Below are 286 nucleotides of genomic sequence, written 5' to 3'. Positions count from 1 at the left end.
TTGCAGGTTCTGCCCGAGGGACACGCGCCCGACGCCGCAGGAGACGTGGTGTTACGTGGACTGCCCCATCGACTGCGAGGTGACGCCCTGGACTCCGTGGGACGACTCCAAGTGCTCTTGTGGCGAGAACTGTAAGCTTGGCGGAGTGTTCGCTCATTTAAGAACAGGCGACTCGTATGGGGAGGCGCTTTATGTTATTAGGAGAGAGGTTTTGTGGTGCTGTTTAAGAAGGGTTATAAACTTCGAGGTTCGAGTTCTTGGAGGTTTTAGATATTATCTGTTATCT

The 286-nt window shown here is 52.8% G+C and overlaps 1 protein-coding gene across 1 annotated transcript in view; it reads left to right on the top strand.

Annotated features, from left to right (window-relative positions):
* Window positions 1–286, top strand: part of LOC119594507 (thrombospondin type-1 domain-containing protein 7B-like) — a gene marked incomplete in the record, with an annotated part of 20,475 nt that overhangs the window by 11,425 nt on the left and 8,764 nt on the right. The window contains 1 exon segment of the mRNA XM_037943536.1: window positions 7–131. Coding sequence (XP_037799464.1) covers window positions 7–131 — 125 coding nt within the window.

This window comes from Penaeus monodon, chromosome 34 (assembly GCF_015228065.2).
Source record: "Penaeus monodon isolate SGIC_2016 chromosome 34, NSTDA_Pmon_1, whole genome shotgun sequence".
NCBI lineage: Eukaryota > Metazoa > Arthropoda > Malacostraca > Decapoda > Penaeidae > Penaeus > Penaeus monodon.
Note: the sequence above shows the minus strand (reverse complement) of the source record. Positions and strands in the feature narration are given on the sequence as shown.